This window comes from Coenobita brevimanus, chromosome 6, assembly GCF_032717465.1.
Source record: "Coenobita brevimanus isolate Jiangsu-jjx chromosome 6, ASM3271746v2, whole genome shotgun sequence".
NCBI classification, from domain to species: Eukaryota; Metazoa; Arthropoda; class Malacostraca; order Decapoda; family Coenobitidae; genus Coenobita; species Coenobita brevimanus.
The window spans coordinates 68278797-68300379 of NC_136959.1; the positions used below are offsets into that span (position 1 = coordinate 68278797).

The 21583-nt window shown below is 43.8% G+C and overlaps 2 protein-coding genes across 2 annotated transcripts in view; both read left to right on the plus strand.

Moving 5' to 3' along the window:
- The window catches only part of Pura (Puratrophin-1-like), a 559794-nt gene that overhangs the window by 267741 nt on the left and 270470 nt on the right, over positions 1 to 21583 (plus strand). The gene's annotated exons all lie outside the window — the stretch shown is intronic.
- LOC145402430 (uncharacterized) lies at positions 5156 to 9622 on the plus strand. The gene is made up of 2 exons (XM_080274520.1): positions 5156 to 6351; positions 9611 to 9622. The coding sequence occupies exons 1-2, from the start codon at positions 5305 to 5307 to the stop codon at positions 9620 to 9622; spliced, it is 1059 nt and encodes a 352-aa protein (XP_080130646.1). The 5' UTR covers positions 5156 to 5304.

Here is a 21583-nt window from a genome sequence, read left to right on the forward strand (position 1 = left end):
GTGTACCATTTGTAGTACACGTACCAAAGGTCAGATATACCCGTCAGTCAGATAGAAAGTCACTCAAGTTATACAAGTCTGGAGGCAGCAAGAATGAATTATAAACGCCATGCTCGGCTTAAAAAGGTTAATATCTCTCAGGAGTTCCGCAATAAAGGCGTCCGTGTGTTGATTCTTGCAGACGACGGTGTGATGTTGGGTATATAATGAATGTTTGGATATATAATGGTTTGCCTGGCATTGTGTTGTCCTACGCACCTCCATCTTCATTAGGCAGCCGCGCTCCCTGTGTTTTGCGCTTACCTGTTTTCGTACCTCGTACCTTATAACGTGTTTATCATTCTCATGGCCAGGGCAACCTCTGCAATACGTTTTTTTTTTTTTTATTGGTTGTTTATACGCGATGTTACTCTGCTTAGTAAGGACCTCATACTAAATGGGTTAAGGTTGTGTGTGTGTGTGTGTGTGTGTGTGTGTGTGTGTGTACAGTACGGCATATATATATATATATATATATATATATATATATATATATATATATATATATATATATATATTTATGCGGTATAATAAAAAACTTGCTGTCAGTGAACATAATTTTCCTTTGTAAAACTTTTGCAGTTGTAGCTGCACGTATTTCATTGGGGCAAGCACTAGACGATTTTCTTCAACTGAAAGAAATCCTAATAGTTAAAGGCCTAATATTGTTTTGAGTGATCATATCTCAGTTTTTGGTACACGTAGAAATTTAATTAGGGTAACACTGGATGATTTTATTTAAATGAGCAATTAAGGCGTTTGGCTATAGACAGACATAGAAAATCCTAGCAGTCAAAGGATTAATGGTGGTTGCCTTTAACCCCATCAATCATAAGTCACATCAGTGATGCATAAATTTGCTGGGCGTTAACCGAAGTAAAATAAAAGACTTAATCACGCTAAAATGTTTAAGTCAAAATGTGACCATAATTCTCATACCCGAGATTCTGAAATTGATATTCAAAGTTTCTTTTTGATGCCGGAACTCTTCGTCACTCACATCAAATTCACTAAAGATAAATGTCCATATTAACTCTGTTCGTGTCTGACCATGAGCTTTTTTTTTAGTTTTTATTTTTTCGTGTATTTTTTTCTCGTCATCCTATTAGTCTCGGGCTGGCAGGAGCAGTGAGTCAGCTTTGTTATGACGGGCGAGGTGTGGCGAGGGGGGAGTTGAGGAAGAGAGGGGGGTGAGGGGAGAAGTGGAAGAGGTGGGGATGAAGGTGAGAGTGTGGGGGAGAGTGTGAGGGGGAATGGGTGAAAGAGTTGGGTAGGGGCAGTATGTGAGAAGGGGAAGGGAGAGGGTGAAGTTGAGGGTGGTGGGTTAGGAATAGGAGGGATGGTGTGAGGGTGGGAGGTGAATGTTAGAGTGAGAAAGGGAGAGAGTATAAGAGGGAAGGTGTGAAGTGGAAGTGACGGAGATGGGCTGAAAGTGAGAGCTGAATGGACGGAGTGAGATGACGACGAAGGTGCGAGTGAGGTTGAGAGACACAGAGGGGTAGAATAATGATGACAGGGACAGGGAGGTGGAAGGGGTGAAGATAAGAGCGCGGTGGAAGAACTAAGAGACGTGAAGTAAAGGTGAGAGAGGTGGAGTGAAGAGTAAGAAAGGTTGGGTGTGGGAGGTGAAGGGTGTTAGGGGAATGTTGTGGAATGAGCGAGAGTGTCAGAAGTGAATGACGGTGAGACGAGATGTGGGAGAGGTGGAGAGGGGTAGGTGAGAGTGGGATAGGGATGATGATGATGATAGAGGTTTGACTTGCTGAGGAGTGTGTACTCGTTTGGGTGGGGGGGTGGGGGGTGGAACAGCAGGAGAGTAGGTGATGGCCAGAGTAAGCTGAAGGGAGGAGGCGACGAAAGGGGTGGGGTGAGGGTAGCAAAGATGGATGTATGTAGGAAGGGGGGAGGGAGTAGTGTGAGGGTGTGTGTGACAAGGTGAGGATGAAAGCGAGAGTTACATTATAGGGACGAGGCATGGGGTAAGGGTGGCTGAGATGGATGTAGTGAGGGGGAGGGGAGGAGATAAGGAATGGGATGAGGGTCGGTGCTGCACGAGGTGGGGATGAGAGCGAGAGTTATAATATGTACGAGTGAGAGTGGGGGAAAGTTAGGGTGAGGCGGTGTTCTAGGTAAAGAAGCGAGGAGTAGGGTGAGGGATGTATGACGGATGGGAGTGAGACTTGCGTTCGTCGATGAGGAAGTGAAGTTAAACGAGGGATGAATGAGGGTAGAGTGAAGGTGGGCGTGACAGAAGGGGAGACAAGAGTGATAGTTGTTTCCGGGGAGGTCGGGGAGAATGGATGAGGTTAAATGCTCGTATATAGATGAGAGGTAAGGAAGGTAGGGAGAGGGTGTAAGTGGAACGATAAGGAGTGGGATGGAAATAAGGTGAGGGGGAATGGAATAGAGAGTTAAGGGAGGAAGGGAGAGAGTGAGTGAGATGCTGGGGGAGGTGAATGGACGTGGGGTAAGGGTGGAAGGAGCGGAAATTCTGATGAGAGTGACAGGGATGAGATGGGGGAGGCTGTGGGAGGGGTTGATTTTATGCAAGAAATTTGTCTTCCACTTCTGTAAAATATTGATCCTCACCTTTAAGTGCTAGTGTCTATCCTACCTTTCCTTCCATTATCCTCATCTTTCCTGTTTTATCGTTTGTCTGTCCTCATTCTCCCTGTTCCTCTTTTCCTGTAATTTCTTTTCCATCCTTTTAGCACTATTTTGTATCCTGTTGTCCCTTCCTTTATCCTCCTCAACCATTTTTTTTTTATCCCTATATCTTTCCCATTCCAGCCACCCCTACCTTACCCTAATACCCTAACCATGCCTGCCTACCTGTCAGCCTCACTTACCATACCTGTCTCTCCCTCACCTGTGCACCTCGACCGTGAGTTCCGTCGCTCCAATGGCCGTCAAAGAATCACCAGTTCAGTTTTTCATTTTCATTTTCGACCCTGTAGACTAGAGCTCTCACCTGCCCGCCCTTTACCTGCGTCATGTCAGAGGATAAATACCTGGAGAAGGCGATTTGGGACGAGGTATAAAGGTCACAATTAAGGTGTCTTACCCTGGATTCGCAAACAAACTTAAAGTCAGTCCTGTTGTAACTAGATATTTTTTTTTTTAACAAGCCCACACGAATTCGCACCTGCTCCCTTTACCTGTGTCAGTTCGGGACTATAGTAAAGGTGAACTTGGTCCCGTATTGGCAACCTTCCTATCATTCTCATCCCATAACTGGGGAAGTTTCTCATCTCTCCCTTCTTTTATCCCTCCTTGGCAAAAATATATATTAATACAGCAGGAAATTGATCATAAGTACATTTGTAAACTTAGTCTTAAGAGTCTCATTTGATTTTCACTTCAATTTCTCACTTCTTATAAATGAAGGATGCTGCTTCTTATGGATGAACAAACATGCTGCAGGTTATCCTTCTATTCAGAGAGAGAGAGAGAGAGAGAGAGAGAGAGAGAGAGAGGATGTCATAGGATGCTGTTCGTTAGCGCTCCTCCTCCTCCTCTTCCACCTCCTCCTCCCCTTGCCTTTTCGTCCCTTTTCTTCTTTCCATTCTTCTTATCCGTGCCTCTTCCTCTGTTTTTTTTTTTTTTTTTTTTTTTTTTTTTTTTTCCCTCTGCCCGGCCGTCCGTGATGATAAATGACATGAGCTATTGTTAGGACTACCAGTCCGTCCGCACCCGTCCGTAGCCACCTTTTTGATCAGTCCGTCTGGCCGTCCATCCCCACTTTTTAACCACTCTGTCTACCCATCTGGCCTGTCCTTTATTGGATCACTTGTCCGTCCATCCGTCCGTAGCCGTCCGTCTCTCCGTCAGCCCATCTGATCCGTCTGTCAGCCTTTTTTTTTTTTTTTAATCCACCCCGTTGGTCCGGCCAGTTTGAGGATCAGAATTTTGGAAGAACTGTTAAACAAATAACAACCTAAAGCTGGTGCAAGTCGGACCAAAGTTGCTGTTTTCTCAGTAAACAAATTCCATATCTGGCTTATTCTGAAGAAGGAGGAGGAGGAGGAGGAGGAGGAGGAGGAGGAGGAGGATGTTGGTGATGATGGACGATGATGATGAGGAAGAGGAGGAGGAGGAGGGAGATGAAGACAATAATAACGAATAATGACAGGAAAAAGAAGAAAAAAATACGCACATCCATCCCAGTCACCCATCAACGTTGTCTTCTGTCCTCCCCCTTCCCCCCCCCTAAAAAAAAAAAAAAAAAAAGGCCAAAGGAGCGACCCATGTAAATACCTGGAGATAATCTTATAACGTTTCTTTTCCCACGGGACAGCCTCCACCACCACCACCACCACCAACACCGTAGCACTTCATTGATTTATTTTGCGTATTTCACCGTATTGTCCTCGTACGTGTTACCGATTTAGCCCATATTTATACTTAGGGGAAAAACACACACGAGAGTCATGAAGAGTACTACGCATCATAAATCGGCAAAGAAGAGGTGTTCAGGACAGCGAGAATTCTGCGCTCACATCCGCCACGCCATTTCTCTGTCGTAATTATTGACAGTGGTTTTTGTTGATCGTAAATTGTGGTGATTATCAAAACAATTCCATTTTTTAGCTAATCTTGAATTGCGTGGAATTATTAAAACATATTGTTTTATTGGTGTTGAGCTGTGAATCGTGGGAAAACAATACAAGATGGGAGGAAAAAAACGTAGAGGTTGCTTTCCTCAGGTGAGTAAAATCGTCTTGCCTTAATTTCAGTAAAAGATCGTAGTTGACCTAACGCTGGTAAGGGGTATTTAAGAGATTTTATCCCGTTTTCTGCCTGAGGCTGCCCTGAGCTTAAGAAAATCGTCTGAGAGAAAGATATTTGAGTTTGCCCTGCGCATTTGTTGGGTTAAACAGTTTTATTTGCCATTTAGCGCACGTATTTCAGATAAGAGATTTATTTAATACGAGTTCTAGTGATTTTAGTGAACGGCTGTGTGCGTTCAAGTGTTTAGTTCCCACTGGTATGTGCCTGGAAAGCTTAAGGCGACGTGGCAACTCATGGACTGGGAGGCGGTGCGTTTGAATGAGCTCTTGCGCCAGTACCAATCTGACCGCTAGAGGGTGAAGGTGTGTGCGCGTCGCTGTTCCCCGCCAGTACTATGTGTTGCCTTGTTACTCCGCCTGAAATCATCTGTAGCCTGAGGAAAGAAGTGCGCAGTGCGATACCGGAAGCTGTGAACTGAAGAAAATAGCTTGAAGAGTGCGTTTTCATGTGCCCGGGAACTCCACATCCACATTTATGATTTTACTCAAGAAATTCCTGTTGATGAATTTCAGTGCCCCATGCAGACAGTCCGGCCTCTATGCGTTCCTGGCCGCTATGGGCTCACCGGAGGAAGAGGATAACAGGCCCGTCAAGCTCACCAGATTCAAGAAAATGTCGTCCACGCCAGAGCTAGACAAACACGACGACGAGGACGAGACCCTGGATGAGGAGGTCGAGGATGAGGAAGGGAGTTCGTCAGCTGGCGAAACAGAGGAAGAGGAGGTTGGGGAAGGAGGAAAAAGGTGTAAGATGGAAGGACAAGAGAACAGCGGGGAGATGGGTGAAGGAAGATGCGAAGTAGGACAAAAGAACACGTGTGATTTAGAGACAGAGGGACACAAGGGCGGCTTGACTGATCACCAAGACGAAAGTGCCCTAGAGACGGACACCCAGGACGAAGGACACATATCGACAACTTTTCCTGAAGGTGCGGCTTGTGACGGACTGGCCAGAGAGACCTTTAAAATCCTGTCCAAGACGCTGGAGAGAGATTTGGTGTTGGTGGACAGTGAGTGTGATGATGATGATGATGATGGTGCTAACATGACGAGAAGTGTAAGTGAGGAGAGTGATGATTCAGGTGCCAAAATTCTGCCGGAGTCTGTTGAAAATATGAAAGCAGAGCCGCAGACACTAGCTTGCCATAACACTGCCTCTACAGGAGACGTGGACGGAAAGGCCCCTGAAGGTGGTGGTGGTGGTGGTGGTGGTGGTGGTGGTGGTGGTGGCAGCGAGAGGAAGGACAGCACAAAAACAGTGAGCGAAGCGGAACCACCCACCTCCTCTGTGGAACCTTCATTTTTAAGCTCCGACGATCAGGATTCCCTCCATCTGAGCGATGTGGAGGACACCCACAGCTCCTTCACCTGCTCCACCACTCGCTCCTCCACCGTTTCCACCACGCCCTCTACCTCCTCCTCTTCCTCCTCCTCCACATCTCCGCTGGACCTCTCAGACCTCCTACGAATTAGTGAGGATGTGTTGTCGCAGAGTCCAGGAAAGACACTCACCATCCTACAGGTAAGAGAGAGAGAGTAAACATAAGAGCGCGTAAGTTTTCTGTTTTCAGTCTCAAGGTCTAGTGAAATAACTAGACCTTGTGTGTGTGTGTGTGTGTGTGTGTGTGTGTGTGTGTGTGTGTGTGTGTGTGTTTTCAGCCAGAGCGTATAGGTATTAACTTGGGTAACACGAGGGAACTGTGTATAACTTGTTACTAAAGTCATCAGTATTATCTATGGATATTCATTGAAGAGTTCGCACAAAACTGCAGCACGCCAAAGTCTTGTATTTTCTGTCCACCAACGCACTCATTCCGGATATACAAAGCTACGCAGTAAGATAATGGTTTTCGAACGTGAACAAGGATAGCATTAGCAGTTATTGTCCTCTCATATAAACGTACGGTAAATACTTGTGGCTGCATTATCTTCTCCATTTTATAGTAACAGATCAAAACATTGCCGGCAGTAATAATATATCTTGTCTTTAACTGTATGAACAGAAACACCGCAAGTAGTCAAGTGTAAAATCTTGACAGCGAAAATGTGCTTGCAGTGTTATCTTCGTATGTTATGCACACTCGTATTACTTGTGAACACTGAACGTAAACATAAACAGAAGCGTTATCAAGACATCTCAAGTAACTTTCAAACATAAACATTGCAAATTACTACTGTCAAGTCTAAGGGCCCCTCAAGGTCATGCAACTTTTGTTTAAACACGTCAGACACGACACCCCCATTGCCGACATTACGGTGGTTAAATAATCCAATATTATCCTTGTCAGTCAGTCGCGGTTTCGATCCATTGTGTGGGTATCGTAGTTAGGGGATCAATAACACCAGTGAAAGTCCAGCTCTGACGCCAATTTTCTCGGGCGATCGATCCTAGATGTTAATTATTGATACGTCACCTATAAAAGCGGGCTGGATCGATGCAGCCTCACCCCTCCCCACCCTTGCCCCTCAGACTGGTCTCACGTCACGCAGTTCAACCCAGCTTGGCAACTGCAGAGCTCCGAGATGTTATGTTGTATTGTTGATTTTTGTAGATGGATGTTTCATGTATTGGAAGGATATAAGTCCTCCTAATATTGTCACTTCTTCTCGCTACCCTCTGATGGCTAACCTTTCTAAGCTGAGAGAGGCCTAAGATTTCTGCCTATGATTAAAACTTATTAGCACGATGCTTCTGGGACATAGCTAAGTGTGAAGGAGATATGGTGGATTATGAGGGGAACTTATGACCCTACCTTTATCGTACAACAGGTCGCTTCCAGAACAATCCCTCACAGTTCTCCAGTCGTTCTGCCCATCGCTGTGACTGCAGAACTCTTGGTTGTTACATTGTACGAGTTATTCGTGGAATTTAGTAAATGGATGCATCACCTGTTCAACCCAAGGAAGTCTTTTGTATTGTATTATTGTTCCAACCACAGTATTCACTTCAGATTAGAGGAGCATCCTAGTATTGAAAAGACAAATGAACGCTATGATTTAACACCGTCATTGTTGAAAATCTCACGTGAGTTGAATAAAATTGTCAGGAGATGGCAGCGAGAAGACACCTTGGTAGTTATAGTGATCTCTAGAACATTCTCCTACATAAGAACTTAAGGCCAGTTGGCTCACAGTAGGAAGCTCCTACAAGAGTAAGCTAATAGAATAAGACAAGGATAGTAAAGAAGGCTCTCCATCTTTCTACCTCTAACCTTCTGTCTTAAGGGATGGACACACCTGTCCCCTGAAACATGTGACAGACAAGGTGAAACGAAGCAAGGGGTTTTTGTTCCTGCACGAAGAGAAGCTTGAATAAAACCATGTGTCTCGTTTCCTCCTGTCGATCACATATTTCGGGCGGTGTCCAAATCCATAAGTGCAGTGTGTTTACTAGCTACAGGGATTGCTAGATGAAAAGGTCTTGATTTTTCATTTCTTTTCTTTAACTTTCATTTGACGGGACATCTTTTACATGCTTCCATTTTTTCTGCAATAATAAAAGAAGGATGAAGCTAAGGTGGAGTGAGCTGTTGTAATATGTAGATTTCTTTGGTTTGTTAAATTTGGACTTACCTGATAACTACTCGAAATGAAAGCTCTTTTTGTTTGAGAGAGGGAGAGAGAGAGAGAGAGAGGGAGAGAGTCATTTTCCTTTATAACTCTGATTAAAGGACGGACCGTGATACAGAAACTAACCATCCCAGATAAATAAAGTCTGGAGGAGGCATGTTGGTGGAGAGGCTGAGGATTTGCCAAGCTCAAGGTGGTGGTGGCATTTCCTTCTCACCACTTCGAGTTACAGGCTAGTGTTTTTGTGGCTGCGTTTCATCCTACCTCAGCTAATTTTATAGGCAAAGTAGCTTGGTTAGTGGACGTTGATAGGAGTGGATATATTGAAATTGTGTTTGGGTTTGGTGGAGGTGGGATTGTTTGAGAGTGAGGGTGAAAGATTGAAATAAAAGATTAATGAAGATTTGCATAGCACTCAAGTTACAAGTTAGTATTTTTAAGAATTGATGAGACTGTTTCGGGGTGAGGTGAAATAGGATTGCCTTATTGTAAAGGTGGAGGAGGAGGGGAAGCATGGAGCTAGTATTTTTGTGTGTCCGAGTTTCATCTTAAATTTGCCCAGTTTACAAGGTACGTAAGATTGGTTTTGTAAGGATTTAGGAATGGAGAGGTGAAGAATGTTAATCTGGATGAGGGGGAAGGAGAGAGGGTAAGAGGATGAAAGTAGTGAAGATGTGGGGGTGAAGAGGAACGGGACAGCTTGTTTCTTTCTTTTCATTCATGGGTGGTTGGAAGGCCCGGGGCGATCTCCTGCTGACTCCTCTACCCTCACCACTGTTCCTCACTGCTGATCCCTCGCTCCCTTTGGCTCTTATTCAGTGTCTGCCGTTACTTCATTCGCTTTCTTAGTACTATTCTTTCTCACATATCCCATTTTTCCTCAGTATCTAGCCTACATGTTTTGCTCTTTTCAGTAGTTACTTGTCTTACTCTTCCTTACACATTCCTAGCTTTTCCTTTGTATAAATGTCAGTTTCTTTCCTTAATAGCTACGTGGTTGGTTCTTTACACCTTTCCTGCTCATTAATATCCACATCATTTGTTTAAACCTTTGATGCTTCTCAGCTTTTACTTTGTAATTCCCCGGCTCTTATCATCACTTTTTCTTTTTCTTTTTTTTACACCTTCGTTCTCATCAGTTCATGCTTTTCTCTCTCAGTACCTTTTCCTCCTCAGTAATACCTGTCTTACTGTCTTGCTTTCGTTTGCAGATGCTCTTATGACTTTTTGTTTTTTTGTTTTTTTACTTGCATTACTTATTCATTTCAGTCGCTACAGCTCTCGTTTTCTCATTCACACTCTGCCACCCTTTGTCAATAGTTACCACATCCTCACCTTGTTTCATTCTCACCTCAGTCTTTTCAGATTCATTTATTACACTGTTTACTTCGGTTTACAGTACTTGCTCTGAACCTTTTATTCAGACTGCCACCCTATGCCATTTGCTAAACATATTCACCTCAGTCACTACAACATCTCTTATTCACACAGACGCTCTCTGTCATTAACAACGCTTCTCTCTTTCACCTTCCTAAATATTCACCTTCCCCCACACACCCAGCCCTGTTGAACAAGCATAATGTCTTCACACTCTTGCTCGACTCTCTCTCTCTCTCTCTCTCTCTCTCTCTCTCTCTCTCTCTCTCTCTCTCTCTCTCTCACACACACACACACACACACACACACACACACACACACACACACACACACACACACACTCTTTCCCTAACTAATTTATAGTTTTCTTTCCTCTTCACACTCCTCCCTCAGCGCGCTCTCACCTTCTCTCAACCAGCTTCCACTCACTTTCCCTCACTTACCTGTTTTTCGTCCCTATCATCCCCTCATTTTCTTTCCCTCCCAGTCCTTCCTTCAGCATCTCTCCTTAACATCCTTTCCTCCTTCACTATCTTTTAACATCTCTTCAGTCTCTCACATAGCCACTTCCTGTTCATCCCACAGTCAGCCTCTCACTCTTTCACCTTGCACAACACCCTCACTTTCCTCCCCCCGCCCCCCCTCTCTCTTTCTCTCTCACTCTCTCACACACACACACACACACACACACACACACACACACACACACACACACACACACACACACACACACACACACACACACACACACACACACACACACACACACACACACACCTTGCACAACATCTGCATTTTCCTTTCATACGTCCATCCATCCTACAAATTCCTTAACTGAATGAGTGATCGTGACTTTCTTGGCATTGGAGCATTTTTTATATGGACAGTGCATCCTACGCCACACACACACACACACACACACACACACACACACACACACACACACACACACACACACACACACACACACACACACACACACACACACACACACACACACACACACACACACACGCCCTTTTTTTTTTTTTTTTTTCTAACGGATGCACCTGCTTGTTGGTTACGCTGTGGTGAGTTTCTTGGTTTGACGTGTACCCCTTTCACTACAAATGACCTCTTTTGTCCTCTATTCTTGCTGCCACCTGACCATCCAGCTCAGTTTAGGAAAGGCCTCTTGCACTGAAGGGGTTATTAGTGAATGTCTCTGAACCCCCGTGTCTGAAAAGCGTCTCCCAAGTCAGGTAAAATCGTCTGGAAGGTGCACGAATCATATGCGAAAGACGCGATCGTAATGGAATAATTTAATGAAGAACCACTGACGCACATGATTTTTTTCCAGGTTTTGTTGTCTTCTTCGTTGACTAATCGTTGCGGTGAATTCATTTGTGTTTTTCGCAACTTTTTTTTTAAATCTTTAGTCTAGCTGTTGCTCTTCATTGTCATTGCTACGATGGACTATTAATGTACTGTTTTTTTTTTGTTTTTTTTTATAGCTTATGTCTCATTGTATTTTTGTTGAAGATGTGCATATTTTTTTTTCCAGTAGTCTGGGGATGTGTTTTAGGTTTGTGTCTTATTGTTTATTCTAGGTCTGTTTTAGCCTTTTTTCGTTGTTTTGTTTAATATTGTGCTATAGTTTGATTGTGTGTGTGTGTGTGTGTGTGTGTGTGTGTGTGTGTGTGTGTGTGTGTGTGTGTGTGTGGCTTGCGTCAGATGTGTTAGCATATCTGTAAGTCCGTGAGTCAGGCTTTTGTTAGACTGGCTTCTGGCTTTGTCTTTATCATTTTTGTCGCCAATCGTCTGCCATGCATTACCGATACTTTAATAAGTAATTTCTGTACTGAAGTGACTACAGGTGTATTTTTTTCTTGCTGCCACTGAACGATTTTACTTGATTCATTCAGGCCTCTAGTACTATTATAGGCTATGCTACTACTACTACTACTGCTACTGCTACTGCTACTACTACTACTGCTACTGCTACTGCTACTACTACTACTACTACTACTACTACTGCTGCTACTGCTACTAGTACAAATAAGAATATTAATGATAATAATGAAAGTGATAAAACTAATACCGGTAATGATAATAATAGTAATGTTAATAATACCGGTAATGATGATAATGTTTGATAGTAATAATGATAATAATAGTAATAATAATAATAATAGTAATAATACCGGTAATAATAACAATAAAGTAAGCAGCACATCATCCTAGTGAAGTGGTTAATTTGGCCTTTTTTTCCACCTTGCATCTCTTCGCCAACCATCCGTCACGTTGGAAACACCTGCTTGGGAAGAGGAAGCGAAAGCAGGACCACTTAATATCAAACGTTAACCAGGTCGATCTATGTTTTGCCTGGGTAATGAGGATGTTTTGTTCCCTCTCCCCCAGCCCTCTGGCTTTCTAACGTTTTCAGAAAGTGAGGGTTAATGTTCTTTTTGAATCGTACATGAAAATTATGCTGACTGGCGTAGAGATAATTGGTAAGGAAAGGGGTGTAGTTAGTGTTGAATTGTCAGTGAGGGATGTGTTGCAGGGGATGATTGTGTGTTTTGCAAGAATGGTGTTGATTTATGCTTTTTTCAGCGGTGTTTTGAAATGCGATGATGATTTGGCAAGAAGTGATGTTGACATGGTTGATAGCTACGTTTTCAAGGTTGATGCTAATGAGACCTGTGTTGCTGGGGTTGTGCTGATTTTTGCATGTTGATGTGTCGTATTGTATAAGAGATGTTGATGTTTATCAGTGATGAAGGATGATTTTCACGAAGTATAAAGATTTACGTTGATTGATTACATGGTGCCTGTGAAACGGTGCCTTGAAATGTGATGATGGTTGACAAGACAAGCGTGAGGTGGAAATTAGGGCTGGAATAATGATGAAGAAGGTGTGTTAGAGGTTGAGTATGGTATTTTTTAATGTTATCCTTCATCAAGGGAGAGAGACGGGTCAGTGCTGTTTCTGCGAGCTTTCCGTCCCCCCTCCCCCACCCTGTCTCCCAGCCTACTCCCCTCCCCAACACTTCCCGTCATTATGCTGCTCCCAAGACCCACCTTCCCACCCCCCTCACCCCAGTCGCAGTGGCGCCCTTGTGTTTGCTGAGAGGGTCGTCTGCCGGACATGTGGTCGGGCTCGCACGGTCGTAACAAAAGGACGACCAGTAGAGGCGTTGATTTTACGAGTCTTGGCCCGTTCACCGAGAGGGGTCGACCCTAATCTTAGCCACCATAATTGGAGATTTTTTACAAATTGAATATCGTAATCTAGAAGTAGGATTAATAGGGTAAAATTTGTGATCTGTTATTGAAAAGAGTTGATAGTGATAGTTGAACTTCCGGAATACGAGAGATTTCTTATATAAAGTCGTCGGGAATAGCAAGAAAAACTAAAACGTCATTGTGGTCAAGGAGTGAAGGGTGTGGTCTGCTGGGCATGTGGTCGTCTCGTAGAGCCATAATAAGCGGAGGGAAAGTGGAGGCGTTGAGTTTACGAGCCTTGACCTTAAACTCTTCTTCACTCGCCTCTTAATTTATTTCCCTTAAGTTTTTCTCTCCCTTATTTTTTCCTGCCTCCCCTCCCTCCCCCCCCCCATCGTCCGCCACACGCACGCACACAGAAGCTAATACAGACGTAGACATTTATCTCTCTCTCTCTCTCTCTCTCTCTCTCTCTCTCTCTCTCGTTCCAATCTGCCAGTACCTTTCATGTATTTTGTATCCTAGTATTTTTATCTGCCTTTCAAATTTTCTTCCTCTTTCACCTTCCTTTTGTACACAGAGAGTACGTAGTAGTATCAAAATTAAAATATCATGGAAAAGATGCTGGGAAACCTTTTATGAGTACGAGATATTGGCCCATGATCTTATGCTTCCATCCCTCTTGCTTGTATGCCTTTGGTCCTATCCTATGTGCTTCCCTACCTGCCTGTATGTGATCTTATCCTGTGTGCTTCCCTCCTTACGTGGTCTTATCCTGTGTGCTTCCGTGCCTTCTTGCTGGTGGTGTTATGCTGTGTGCTTCCCTCGTTTGTGTTGTGTTATCCTCTGTGCTCCCCTGTTTCCTCATGACCTTATCTTTAGTACTTCCCTGTCTGTCTGTGTGTGATATGATCCTGATTATATTGTTTGATTGTGCTGCGAGGCCTCTTTAGCATAGGGGATTCGGCCCTCTGTCGTTTACGCAGACCTGCCCGCCTGCCTTTGTCCCATGTGCTTCCTTGCTATCCTTCCTGCGGTGTTACCCTGTGTGTGCTGTGCTTGTATTGGCCGTCACGCTGCAGTAACCCCGGGCGTCTCTTGAGGGGCTTCAGCGTGCCCCGGGTCCCGGATACAGAGGGCACCCGGGGACCTCCTGACGCTCAGAACCTGTTGCCAGCGGAAATACTGTTAGTGGGACTGAGAATGTGTGTGTGTGTGTGTGTGTGTGTGTGTGTAGGGGGTGAAGATATGTTAGTTGGATTATTGTGTTGTTTAGTGTCTGCTGTAAGTGACGTTGCACTGGTAAGGAAGTAGGAAAACCTGTTGCAAACATTATCCATTACATGAAATATCTTGTGATTGATAATTGTACCGGTAAGTCAAATGTAGCACCGGTATCTTTCTCGGGTCTCGCAGAAATAGATCACCTTTTTTAAGAACGTTTTTCCTTCTGTAGAATCATTCACCTTTTGTGTCTTTCATATCTTCCTTTTCGTTAACGCAATCGTACAAGTACATCTCTCTCATTCTTTTCCTTCTCCCCTTCTCTACCAGCCGGCCTCCTGTTTACCCCACCACCCTGAAGTAGCCTGAGGTCCCTCGTAAACCCCCTCTATGAATGGCTTTATGGGCAGCCCCTGTATGCTGTAGGGCGAGAAGTGAATGTCTGTGTATATGGCTCTTTGCCCCTCTTACGGCTTTTGTATGAGATGTTAATTAAGAAAATTGATTGAAAAAGTAAACCGGAACCAATTCTACCCCGTCCCTTTATTCCTGCCTTTATTAGCAGTTCGTGTATGCTGTAGAATGCAAATAGAACATTACTGCGTCTTGTTCTTATAAGGCCCCTTTAACAGCATAGTACACAGTATTCATTTAGGTAGTAGCGTCAAGTCCATATATAGGAAGCCTCTTCTCTGAACATTCATGGCCCAATTTTGCAGTTAGCGAAAGATTAACTTGGTATTGCCAATTGTGTGTGAAAGTAAGTTACAGCTGGTGAAGCCAAGCCACTGTCGTAGCTAGAGTAAAGGATCTTGGACTATTTATTTAACCGTGATGTAGCACTTGTATGAAACTGCGAAGACCCTCATTTATCTCACTTACAGTATGTTGATTACGTAGCTAAAGGCATAAGTTAGTTGCATTTATCACTTAGTAATAACAACTAATTCTTGTTCAGCGCTTTGGCCCCTCTGAATGCTTTGAACAGTTGTGGTCAGTGATATCGCCCCACCTCTAGTCGAACGGCAACTAAACTCTTACATACAGTAATACTGTGATATTCTCCTTAGACTCCGAAGACCGCATCACTGGGCTTCAGAAACCATCGCTCACTGTCTCGTTATTTATCGTACTAAAGCTCATCAGTATTTATGCCCTGTACGTGATGCTAATTTGTTGGTCTGGAAAAACAGTTGCGTTTTTCACATAGCGGGATTTAATAGCTTAACTGTACTCAACTTTCGTGCTGTAGTCTGATTATAGCCAAAAGCATTATTCACACGATTTTTTTTATTTATTTCCATGTTATTGAATCCAGTGCCATTCTGCGCCCATCTCTTATTATAATCTGTTGCTTTTTCAGTCGCATAATTCTTTTATTGCTGTTTGCTGATGATACAGTATTGTTGAGTGAAGATGAATGGGAGTTGCAAGGTTTGGTGAATGAATTTAGGACAGTGTGTAGGAGGAGGAAGCTGAAAGTTTATGTAAACAAAAGTAAAGTTATGGTGTTTGAGAGGAATGAAGTCACAGAGTGTGCAGTGAGGTTGGATGGTGAGGATATGGAGAATGTGAGTGCATTCAAGTACTTGGGTAGTGTGATGAGTAAGGATGGAACTTTGGGGGATGAAGTACGTTAAAGGGTACAGCAGGGAAGGAAGGTTGTTGGCACACTGAAAGCAGTGATGAGAAATAGGGAGGTGAGTATGGAAGTTAAGAAGTCACTGCATGATGGTATTGTGATCCCTACCCTGACGTATGGAAGCGAGGCGTGGACCTTGCAAGAGGGGAACAAGTCAAGAGTGAGAGCAGTGGAAATGAGTTACTTGAGAGGAGCATGTGGAGTGACATGGAGGGACAGGTTGACGAATGAAGAAGTGAAGGAATGTTGTGGGGTAGATGTGGATGTGGTTGAAAAGATTAGGAGAAATACACTGAGGTGGTTTGGACATGTGGAGAGGATGGAGAATGAAAGACTGACTAAGAGGGTGTATGTAGGTGAGGTGGAGGGAGGGAGAGGGAGGGGTAGACCGAGGATGAGGTGGAGGGATGGAGTTGAGAGGTATATGAGGGAGGGGGGAGTGAGTTGGGGGGAGGGGAGTCAAATGGTGGGTGACAGAGCGACTTGGAGGCGTTTTGTCTGCGGCCACCCTTTGCGGGATTAGGGCGTCGGGCTATAGATAGATAGATAGATAATTCTTTTAGCCCAACTGTCCTCTACTTTCCTGCGTCCTATTCTGATTATTGCGAGGAGCATTATCACACGACTTTCTGTTATTGAATTTAATGTGCTTGTAGGTCCATCTCGAATTGATTGTTTCATGTTGCGTTTTTCAGTCGCTTGATTTTTCTCCTAGCTTAACTGTACTGTACTTTCCTGTCTGTGTCCTCGTCTGATTATTGCCAAGAGCATTTTTCACGCGATTTTTTTATATATATATCCATTGCTTTCATGTCCATCTCTTTTTATATCCTATTGCATTTTTCAGTTGCAGGATTCTTTTATGGATGTGTAATTGAACTCCCTGCTTCTTTCTCTGGTGTTGCACACTTGTTACGCAACGAATTTTCGCAAATGTGTTGGACACCGTTAGTTATAGCTCCCCACGCCACTCATATTCCGCATTGCGAAACTGTAATGTAGCTGACTAAATTAACTATCGAGTGTACCTCAGATTTTTTTTTTTTTTTCGAAAGTACGGATATCGGTATATCACGTTCGAAAGATCACACCCATGCAAAATAAAGCCATTTGCAGGTAAAAAGAATGTTAGGTATGTTATATCGTCGTCAGAGTTAGCAGAGATTATTTTTATCCCTCAGACGGCTAGAGGCCACTCGTGAGCTGAAGAAAAATCGTATGACTGACAGGAACGAAAAGTCGGTAGGCTGGTCTAATAGAGAGTTATGCTGTCTTGGTAAGGTTTAGTTCCTTGTTCCTCTTATGTTCCTGATAGACTGAACAAATGAGTTTTCTGTCATCTATCGTCCACCCTACGATGATGACTTTTATTTCGTTATCTCCAGGCGACTTTATATAGCCCAGTTACATAAAGCATTTTCCAACCCATCACTACAAGAGGTATCCCCTGCCCAGAATAAAATCGTCCAAAGATGGCAAGAGTGAGATTGAAGGGATTGAGAAATGTCGCTGGAAGTTGCCAGTCGAGAATGACCAGAATGGGAAAGGTCTTATTTTGATGATGATGATGATGATGATGATGATGATGATAGCGCTGTCGTCATTGTGCACAGTATGGTGTTGACGGGATTGCTGTCATTAATAAGTGTACTCGTTGTTATTTTTGTTGCTGTTATTGTCTTTTTCTTCCCGATGCTATTTGCTGTTGATGTGAAACGTTTCTGTCGTTCTGTAACTTCGTTGTTTTGTTGCAGTAGCGAAACCTAACTGTGTGTGTGTGTGTGTGTGTGTGTGTGTGTGTGTGTGTGTTTTGAAACTTAGCTGTTGTGCACCGTATGTATTGGGAAGTACAGGAATCTGTCTGAGTTTCCACTATACTGGGCCAACTGCGAGAGAGAGAGAGAGAGAGAGAGAGAGAGAGAGAGAGAGAGAGAGAGAAATAATTGTCTCGGCTTGGTCTCAAATCATACAGCCGCCTCACGTCTTTCAAAATAACATTTTTTTTTTCTTTAATCTTCTCTTATTCTACTGGAGATGAAAGTAAGCCTGACCCGGTGCTGGCTGTGTTTCGATACAGGAAGGATTAAACAGAGGATCTGCGGGGTGTGTCAGATTTAGAAAAGCGAGACGTGCTTAATTTAGAAACCCTCACTTACTGGCTGAGTGGCGTGTTGCCTTTTTGTTTCACTCTTCCTCCTCTCACCTTAATTTTGCCTTGGGACGCTTTCTCCAGATGCAGATGAATTTCACTTATTCCTTTATTTTCCCCTTTAATTATTATTTTTCTGGCAAATGCAAGACGATTGTTCAGCAATGGGAAATTCATACCAACTAAAAAGTTTAGAAATATATCTTGGGTCATTTGGTACCGTATCAGTGACCCTCTGAGGTCACCAGGCGATTTTGCGTGAGTATTGGAAATCCCTAGCTACCTGTCAAAAGATTACGGAAACACGTGGTTCCAATCAGTACTGTGTAGGCTATTAAAGTTTCTACTTCTTCACTCAGGAGAATTTTAAAGGTGTAATGAGCAAATGGATGTGGTCAGTTTCATTTGCCATTTTGCTGGTACCTCTTCGTTATTATTGTTTTATTTTATCTGGATCCTTCCCACTCCATATATTAGCTGTTGGGAAATAGGCAGGAATGATGATGCTGGTTTCTCCACTTGACGCTCCTGATTTCACTCCCACTGAAACTGACCTGTCGCTGTGGTGCTCACTTGAATTGTATTTAGTAGTACCGGTACGTGAGGCTTGAACACGAGGCCACCGGCGATACGAAAGCGGGATAAGTTGAACTTCTTGCAAATCGCCCGTGATGTAACTCTGCTGGTTTACTTTTTCTCTTAGTTTTTCATCTTACTTTGATATCCACTCCGAATGAAAGTAAAGATTGAACCTGCAGCCTTTGTCAGCACTGGGCGCGAGAGATCAGGTAGCCCGTATGTGCTTAGTGAGCATCTGAGGACTTGTAACTGGTGCTTAAATGGCTGGTGTAGCTAATGACAGGATGTTGAAGAAGTGAATGATGTGAAGGAGTAATGATGTGTTCCCCCTCCCTCCTAATCCTCTCTTCCTCCGTTTAAGTAAGTCTTTCTCATATAATTCCTGCACCTCTAGGGGTTTCTCACAGACTGGGTGGAAGTACTTTTATCCCCTTTGCTTTCTGTTCCTATTTTTTTTCATTCTCTTCATTTAGTGTTCCTTACTGTTAATTTCCTTCTTCTTCCATTATTTAAGTGATTATCTCTCCTTTAGTAATTTTCCATGTTTTCTTTATCTTTCCCTTATTCATTCTTAAATAGGGGCTTCTCGTTCTGTGTTTAACCTAGTCCCCCTGTTCTTTTGTCACCGAGTCCCCTTTGTTCGCTCCTCATCAATATCATTTCAGTTCTCTTCCTCCCTCAGATGTGTTCCCCTCCATTTCTCCCTAAAGTCCCTCTCTATTCTCTCCCTAAATCCCCCCCTTATCCCCTGGTAATACCCCTTTTCACCCCTCTAACTCGATCACACCTCACTCTTACACAAGCACACTCCACGTTCCCCTTATCACACCCGCTTAGTATCGCTTTTTTTTTTTCTTTCTTTTTTACGTTTTTTCTTTGCTTTGTAGATGTTCATGTGTTTCATCCCACAAAAGTAGTGTACATCGGCAGTTGGCACACGTCCCCTACGATTTTTTCTTTTTTGTGGACGAATGAAAGTGTGGGATTAGCTGGGGTTGGATGGATCAGGCTAACAGCTAATACGTCGGAGTGGAGAAAGGTGGGAAAGATCGTGTTGTTGATGATGATGATGATGATGATGAAAAGCAAATGGGTAGAACGACCTTGTGGGTAAATGGAAGTTTGTTGATGTTTTCCCCTCATATAGTAGGTCCCTCTTGGATGTTTCCTGTCGTGTTAGTGTCCCATCTACAGAAATTTCAAAGCAGACCCCTTCTCTCCGAACCCCATAATGAATAACCAGTCTCTCTCCCCTCGCCTTTCTTTTCTAACCAGTCCTCCTCGCTTCCTCTGCTCCCTTCCCTCCTCCCCAATTCCCCTCTTATTCAGCACAGACTCCCCATCCCCGTACCTCTCTCCTCCCTGCCAGCCCCACGCCATATTTCTAGTCTGTTTGCACTGCTTTCCCCTTCCAGACCAGTACCCCTCGCTCTTTCCCCTCCATTTCCTCTTCCTGTGCGTCCCCTACAGCCCGGTGACGCCATTCCTATGATAGATAAAAGCATCATTCGTTAACAAAAAAGTCCAAAGGCAAAAAAGGAGTATTGAGATATTTTTTATTCTCAACAGCCTTGGGAGTACTTTCTTAATCTGAACAAAATGGTCTGACGTTAGCCATGATGAATATGAAAGACGTCCACAGGAGAATGGAGTTAACCATAACCACAGTCTTTCTTCTCTTTTCATCTTGACCATTTTTCCCCCCGTCCTTCTATCTCCTCCATTTCCTCATTACTCAGACACTATAACCTCTCCCACCTCAGTTTCCCTTCTCCCCTCTCCGCCATCCACACCAGCAGCCACAATCCGGTAGTTATGCTGGCAATTACAAGTCATAGGCAATGGTAGCAATCCCACCCATCCCCCTGGTCCGTCTGTCGATGTACGGCCAGAGTCACTTCTTGTAGTCCTGGAGCCGCGAACTCTTAGGATGCTGCCACACTTGCTCCAAACATGTGATCGGCTAGACGAAACGAAGGACCGGGGTAGAGCTGCTGCAGTGCCCGAGTCTAAACATTGGACGGACCCCTGAGCCTCGTTCTTCTCTCGTCGATCACATGTTTGGAGAGTGTGACTGCACCCATAGGCTCAGAAGGCTCCCCAACATTTTGAAAATCTCTTCATACCTCAAAGCGTGTATTATAGAGTATATTTAACCCCTTGAATCTGGCGACGTATTTTTTAGTTTGTCATCTACTACCCACACAATAATATTCAACTTAAACGCCAGAGTCCAAATGCCTTAGTCTCTTAAGTTGGGATACACTCTGCCTCCTGTGTCTTAGCGATTTATTTGGTATTTTTCTCCTTGTTCCTCTCTTGAATGCTATTAATAAGATTTTGATGATGCATAGTACTGTGTGATATATTTGGTGATAAAAGTGTGGCTGGTTTAGTGTGTAGGAAGGTGTTGTGGTGAGGGGGTGGCCGTGAAGTTCTTAGTTCAGTGGGTGCAGCTGTTGCACTTCTTAACAGCCTGGGCCTATTTACTGCACAGCTGTTCCTCCCCCACCCACCCTAGCCACAAAGTCCCCCCCCCCTCTCTCTCTCTCTCACACACACACACACACACACACACACACACACACACACACACACACACACACACACACACACACACACACACACACACACACACACACACACACACACACACACACACACACACACACACACACATTATATATATTGTATATATATATATATATATATATATATATATATATATATATATATATATATATATATAATAAATGAGAACAATATAAAAGGTGACAGAACAGGTTAATCCACTGAATAAAGTGCAGAAAAAAAGGAGGGGAGAACTCAAGAGGAAGAGAAGACCACCTTGAAGGCCCTTTGAACAAAGCAGCCTCAGTGAATGGCGGTGAGAGGAGAGAGAGGGTTAGGCCAAGTGGTTGCCAACCCCTCTCCCTTTTTGCAAACTTGTCCTACAGGTTAATATTTCAACTTTTTGGATTTATGTGGTGACTGCTTGGTGACTGG